The sequence below is a fragment of the Apaloderma vittatum genome, unplaced genomic scaffold, assembly GCF_000703405.1.
Source record: "Apaloderma vittatum isolate BGI_N311 unplaced genomic scaffold, ASM70340v1 scaffold44804, whole genome shotgun sequence".
NCBI classification, from domain to species: Eukaryota; Metazoa; Chordata; class Aves; order Trogoniformes; family Trogonidae; genus Apaloderma; species Apaloderma vittatum.
Genome location: NW_009715225.1, coordinates 1,589 through 8,738, shown reverse-complemented (window position 1 = coordinate 8,738; position 7,150 = coordinate 1,589). Strand labels below are relative to the sequence as shown.

The following is a 7,150-nucleotide window of genomic DNA, read 5'->3' as shown; positions in this document are numbered from 1 at the left end:
CCTGTCTTTGTCATGCCCTTCTTTTAACTTAGTAGTAAGTCACCAGCTACTATAGAGTGGAACAGAGTCCTTAATGCAAGTGTAACTTGAACTCAGTGTTGTCATGGTTTGTCTGTGTCTGCATATGTGTCTGCCATGGCAGTAGACTTGTGATTGTTTTTTAGAGCCAGTCAGAGGTATTTGGAAGTAGGAGGTGATTGCCGAAGGCAGAAATAGGGATGCGAAGGTGCTAATGGCTTACAGTATCCCTTCTCCAGATGTGATTTCATCTGTTAGATCAGTAGATTTTTTTTGCAGTTATAGCTGTTTGTAATAAAAACTAGGGAAAATATTTTATCCCTCTTCTTTGTTGTTGTTTGTTTATTTATATTGAATGTTAGGGCATTTTTTGGTAGAATGATTTGATTCAAAAGTGAGAGCAGGTCAGGTTTCTGGACAGCTCCCAGTTAAGGTTTCTAGCAACTCTCCTAGATCTCGGAGGTGGAAATGCTATTTCACGTACATTGGCTGTGAAATAAACTTGTCTGAGTGACATTTCCAAAGGAAATTCCTAGTATCTTGATTATTTCAGAGCAGACGCTTTGAACCAAGTAGGAATTTTGTCAGAAGCGTGCTTTTTACTAACTCTCTGAATATTTGTGCTGGAAAAAATGCAGCTTATTTGCTCAGCGGGAGCTTCAGTCTGGGCATTCTGCAACAAGATGCTGAGGTAGGTTTTGCTTGTGATAACAATTCTTCATGTCATCTTTTTTCACTAGACCATGGGCAGCGTGCCTGGTTGAAGTAGGTAGAGGGAAAGTACTGAGGTTAGAGAAGCTTAGTATAGGGAAGAAGATCAGGACAGTGATTCTACTCGAGACCAGAATGTGGAAACTGGATTCCTTTGCACTGCCTGTAACATGATTGTGTGGAGAGACTGGGGTTGGGTAATTCCTATTTGACATGTGCCTTAGTTCATGATGTTGTGGTGTGCTTCTAACCTAAATTTGAATGTGCATACTGATAGTGCATACAGCATTAGTCAAGCAATAGTTTATACAAACAGTCGTTAAAGTAACTTTTTTTTCTTGTTCTCTCCAGTAGGATGCAGCCACTGTGAGGAGGTGTTTGGCATCTTGGGAGAAAATTTTACTTTTCCAGTAAAAACAGACCAAAAAATAGGAGAAATTACTTGGACGAAAAACAAGCATAAAGTGGCAGAATGGGAAGGGCAAACCAGCACAACATATTTTGATCCCCTCCAGGACAGAGGCTTGCTCAACAAGGACAATGGGTGCTTGACTATATTTAACTTGGAAAACAATGATACTGGCACATACACATTACATATAGACATGGATTCTACACGAGAAAGTTATGAGTTCACGCTTACTGTGTTAGGTAAGTAGTGGAAGAAGTGCCTAAAGAATTTGCACTACTGTATTCACTTTAAGTAGGCTAGGAAGTGGATTGTTTATTTGTCAGGGAAGCAAACAGAAACAGAGGTGGTTTGTTCTTTGGCTCTGTTGTTAAATTGCTTACGCACTTTAAAGGAATTTTTGAAGGCGGCATCTCATTTGTGTGCCCATCATTACTCACCTTGGAATGACTTCTAGAATGTGTGTAGATGGCACATTGTGTGATTTCAGCTAGATAACCAAAGTCTTTGAGCAAGCTGACCAAGTTATCCCTGGCAGTATGTATATATCTAAAGCTGCTCCTGCAGGCAGATTATACATGAGTATCTGTGGCATCATCCTGTGCAGATCTGTGCAGCTTCACTAGTAGTCTGAGGGAAATATTGAGGGAAATATTAGACCAGTGTGTGTATTAGTTCTATTGTCAATGAACCATGAGGGCTCACAAACTAGGCACTGAAGAACCACAGACAGGACGACTTACAGAAATGCATTTCTTTTGCACGTGCACACCTTACACATACACCTTTACGTGCTCTCCTGCTGCTTTTGTTGCTCCAGCCCTTGTCCTGGGCTAAAATTCAAGGCAAAGTAATAAAGAATATTTTTTTTCTCCTTTCAGCTCCCCCTTCAGAACCTGAAATAAGTTGCAACGTCAGTGGGGATAACCTTGTGTTAAGATGTATAGCATATTTTCAGAAGCCTTTGACTTACACATGGAATTTCAGTAGCGGATTAATCGCTCGTCAGACCCAGGAAGTTTCGGTCCCTAAGAATGTTGATGCTTCTGAGAAAGCTGCATGTTTCATTAAATTCTCTCAAACGGAAAAGAGCTCTGTAATCTCTTTGGCTCAATGCTTTCCAGCTAAGAAAGGTAATGAAAGGGTCAGGTTGTATATGCAAGTCTGAGAGGCTAGGTTGGGAAGCAGCATGGGCTTGGTAAGATTTCTATTGAGTTCTCAGGAAGTTGAATTTAAAGAGTAAAAAGCATCAGAAGTCATTTGGCTGCTAAAAGTATATTTAAAGTTGGTGAAAGGTATGAGTTTGATAGTTTGATCCTCCTTGGAAAGATACTTTTTGCAGGGATCTCAGCAGAATAAAACCTTCAGCTATGACTTGAAATGAGTAATAATAAAGAAGGAGATGCACTTAGATCTTTTGTGAGCCTTCTGGCCTTGTATAATTAATGCTGATGACTAATGCTCTTTGTACTGCTTTCCATGAACTGGAAGGAAATTATTCAGTCATTTCAAGTATGTCATCTAGCAGCCATTAGGTGAAATAAAAAATAATCTGTCATCTAGCATGTGCATGAATAAGTGAGTATATGAGCCACTCTGTCACTCCTTCTCCTCAACCAGACAGGTGGGAGAAAATATGACAAAAGCCTTACGGGTTGAGGTAAGGGCAGGGAGGTCACTCAGCAATTACCATCATGGGTAAACGAGACTTTATTTGGGGGAACATTAATTCATTGTCAGTCAAAATCAGATTAGTGTCATGCAGTTGCTTTTTAATTAACCATTGTTATTTGTTTTATTTTTTGAATGGAGACAGCCGTCAAAAAAGAAAAAGGTGGTCTTATTGCAGCTTTTGTTCTCCTCATTCTCATTGTAGGAATACTACTGTTCCTATACAGAAAAGGTATGTATAGCATTTCCTAATTGAGCTTAATTAATCCTTCAAGATTATGCTGATCTAAGGTTCTGTAGAATGTACAAAAGTTTTTAACTATGGGATTTATTGTAAATATAGTAGAAGAAACAAGTACCACTTAAGCAAAGGCTAATAGATTTGAAGGAAATAATACATTGAACTCTCTTGCACTGGAACAATTGGTCTCTGAGTACTGAGAAACACTGTAGTTTGTATTTGCATGTTTCTTCCTCAGACTGTTTCATTTACTGTGTGTTTCTGCTTACTTGGCAAGTATCTACAGCCCCTCCCTTTCCTACCTGGCTATGCTTTCACTGTCTTTTTTTAAGTGGCATGAGGCCGACCTCAAGAACAGATTTATTCATAGAATCATAGAATGGCCTAGGCTGGAAGGGACCTTAGAGATCATCTAATCCAACCTTCCTGTCATGGGCAGGGACGCCTCTCAACTAGATCAGGCTACTCAAGGCTCCGTCAAATGTGGCCTTGAACACGTCCAGGGGGGGGGCAGCCACAACATCTCTGGGCAATTTATTCCAAAGTCTTGCTGCCCTCGTACTGAAGAATTTCTTCCTAAGATCTGTCTTGGTTTAGAAGACAGGGGAAAGCCTCCCTTGAAATGGGAAATGTCAAACCCCACCCACACACCTCCAAATTGCTATACTTTTGAAAGTATGGGGCTTCCAGACAAAGATATGGTGATAGGAATACCAGTTCTTTACTGAGAAATTGCAAACTACAAGGGTAATGATACAGAGGAAAGAACAACAAGAAACAAATAATCCCAGAACCCAACAGAGTCAGAATACCTGACTTGGGAACCAAAAAAAAAAAGTCCAAATAGATCCAGATTAGAGTTCTCCTGGAGTGGCAGATGCTGCTCCGTTGGAGTTGATTCGGTAGAGGGGTCCGGTGGTGATGGGGCTGGGTCCACTCCTCCTACAAAGGCGAAGAATGGCGGCAGCTCCACGAGGTCCTCCTCGGCTGGTCTGGCTCTCTCGTCAGCGGGGCTACTTTTTTTTTCTCCCCCCCGAAGTTCTGGCGGGCTAGGGGGGCGGCTCCCACCTTTTCCCCATCGTTAACCCATGATTACCCACTAACAAAAGCACCTGCCCCTGGAGTTAACAATAAATGAAAAAATATCTTCCAACCGGTTTCAACAGATGAAAATAGAATTACACATTTTTGGTTACATATTGTAACCCAAAACAGATCCAATCAGACTGTTACCAGGGTCTTCGGAATACCTCTTGCTAACTCCGACAGCTAAGTGTGCTCAACTGATACGTAGGGACCTCTGTACCTCCTGTCAGCCTGTATTGCAATCATCATGGAGTTCTATAGTTGTTTCTTCCTTCATCCCTACACTGAATTTGAGTATCATTTTTGTAAATCTGGTAGCCTATTCAGAAACGGTAATTGTAGGCTATTGCTGTGCAGCCTTTGCTGCCATCTTTTAAAGTTAATATGTCAGATTATATCCTGGCTTGAAACAGAACTGCACACAATGTCCTCTCTTTGTGTTTGAGAGAGTCCCAACCAGAAATACATTGCCTCATCCTAAGGGGGCTCTACATGGAAAATTCCTGTTGGCTTCCAGGTGGGGTCACCAGCTGAGGGTGGCTGCAGGATGAAGAGTATGAGATTAATCTCCTATCTGGGAAGGACCAATTGATGATATTCTGGAGGTAGACTCTGGTCAGAGCATACATAGATGTATATTGCATGTGGACTTTATGTTTCCCGATCATTCTCCATTTAGTTTATGTGTTGGCATTGAATCATAAAATAAACTAGGTAGGAAGGAGTCTCTGGAGGTTTCATCCAACTTGCTACTCAAAGCAGAACCAACTTCAAAGCTAGATCAGATTGCTCAGGGCCTTGCCGACTCAAATTTTGAATAATTCCAAGAATGGAAATTCCCAGCCTCTTTCAGCATGTGTTCCAGCACTGAATCACCCTTTTTGGGGAAGGATATTTTCCTTACTTCTGTAAGGGATTTCCCTTTTGCAGCTTGGAGCCACTGCCTTCAGTCTTTTTGTTCAGTACTTCGAGAGGAGTTTCTTTTGTTTTCTGCATGAGTTAGCTGTAGACTGCAGTTAATAATCCATTTAGCCTTTTTTCTTTTTGTTGTTTTTTTTTGAGACTGAACAAATCCAATTCTCTCAGCACCTCCTTCCACATCTTCTGCCACCTAAACATCTTGGTGAACATTTGGTGGACTAGCTTGAGAACGTCAGTGTATTTTTCGTGAACTGGGAGCCTAAAACTAGACACAGTACTCCGCATGTGGTGTCACAAATACTGAATAGAGGGGAATAACTATTTCTGTCAACGGGCCAACTACACTTTTGCGAACACAGGCCAGTATCTGGAGGCTTCTGCTGCAAGGGCACATTTCTGCCTAATGTTCAATTCATTATCCAGCAGGACTTTTGGGTCTTTTTTTGCAGCGCTGTTTTCTAGCCAGGCAGAGCTCAGCCTGTACTGCTTCATGGAGTGATTTTAAGAGGTGCAAGGGCCTTACATTGCCTTGAACATCATGCCTTTTCTACCAAGCACATTCCCCCATATAGTTCAAGTCCCTATGAGTGGCAGCCCTGCTTTCCAGCATATGCCCTTCTCTCCCCAGTTGATGTCACCTGCAAGCTTTCTGAGGGTGCCTTCTGTGCCATTGTCTATGTTGGTGATATTGAACAATACTACACTTGGTACCAAGACACAAGGAATGTCACTTATAACTGACCATCAGTTAGCCTCAAAACAATTCAGCTCCTTCGCTTGAAACAGGGAAGGTTTGATCATGCTAGAAACTAAACTTATATGTTGGTCATATCTTGAAAATCCATCCAGGGACTGGTGAAGACAGTCCTGTTGCTAGCTGAGTGTGCAGAGCTCTGGTCTTTGCTTTTGGTGTATGACTTGGGTGCACGCTTACATCCTGTGGGTCAAGTTGCAATTGTCTCCTTTTCTTTCTCTAACCCCTTTCAGTTGTTTCAGGGGAAAAAATCTCTTAGCAGCACCTTTTGATTCACTCTTACTCCATTTGGCAGGCCTGCCTTCTTGTAACAGGCAGTATGACCTGAGGAGAAAATTGACATCAGACGAAATCAACTTTTCACCTCTTTCAATTAGTTACTAGTCTGCTTCTCACCCATAATTTCTCTACATGATGTCTTTCTGTGGGTAGTAAAAGTTCTCAGTGTTGTCTGTGTTCCTGTCTGGGATCTCCACTTGTGCTTCTGCTGTCCATTCTAATCCTGCATTGTTTGTGGGGTTTTTTAGTGCTTTTCGTCTTGTGGGTTTCTTGTTTGATTTTTTTTTTTTGTTTATTTGTTTACTTCTTGCTGTGCGGTTTTTTTGAGTATGGCGGTGGGTTTTTTTGTTTTAACTTTAATTTGCAGTGAGATTACTCTGGTTTCTGGGTCTGTGTGTTGAGGTGCAGGAATCACTGTCTACAGTGAGCAGCTAAAGAAGGAGGCAACTCCTTTACCCTGTGCTCCTTTCACAAGCATGAATGAGGTTAATATGTTCCCACTTTAACATGTATGCATCTTGTTGCCAGGACCACTGTGATTTGTTCTTACAAACCAAACTAAATCAGCCTCTAGGCAGTTAAACAGATTATGAAGAGCAGGGGAAGATCTTAAAAAATACTTTGTTGTGGAGGCCACCAGACCAAATACTGTTTCAGTGTGAAATGGCCACAGCTTGCTCCATCAGAGATGAGCTCAGTGCCCTCTTGGAGTGTTCTGATGTTGAACTAACAGTGGCTTTATGTGGAATACTTGGTCTAGTATTTTACGCAAGCTGCTGGAGTTAGCACAGGGCTGGAGAAGGATATTTTTCAAATTGCAGACTAGTGTGTCACCTTTGCAGAGATTTTCCCTATGTTCAATTTTATTTCTTAAGTTATTTTTCAGTTTGATTTATGAAGTTTCTTAATGGGTTTGGAGATTATTAAACATGATGAGGTCCTTGGTGATGGGCCTTGAAAAGATGCCATAGGTAAGGAGGCAGCCCAATGAGAACAGAGTGTTATGTTTGGAGTTGTTTTTGTGGTTGGATTTGTTCTTCCCCCCACCCCCCCCCTTCCT

At 41.6% G+C, this 7,150-nt stretch overlaps 1 protein-coding gene across 1 annotated transcript in view; it reads left to right on the top strand.

Annotated features, from left to right (window-relative positions):
• Positions 1-1,080: 1,080 nt before the first annotated feature.
• CD58 (CD58 molecule) overlaps positions 1,081-7,150 on the top strand; it is a gene marked incomplete at both ends in the record, with an annotated part of 6,675 nt that continues 605 nt past the window's right edge. Inside the window, 3 exons of the mRNA XM_009869015.1 lie at positions 1,081-1,380; positions 2,020-2,271; positions 2,955-3,041. Coding sequence (XP_009867317.1) covers positions 1,081-1,380; positions 2,020-2,271; positions 2,955-3,041 — 639 coding nt within the window. The remainder of the gene's footprint in view (positions 1,381-2,019; positions 2,272-2,954; positions 3,042-7,150) is intronic.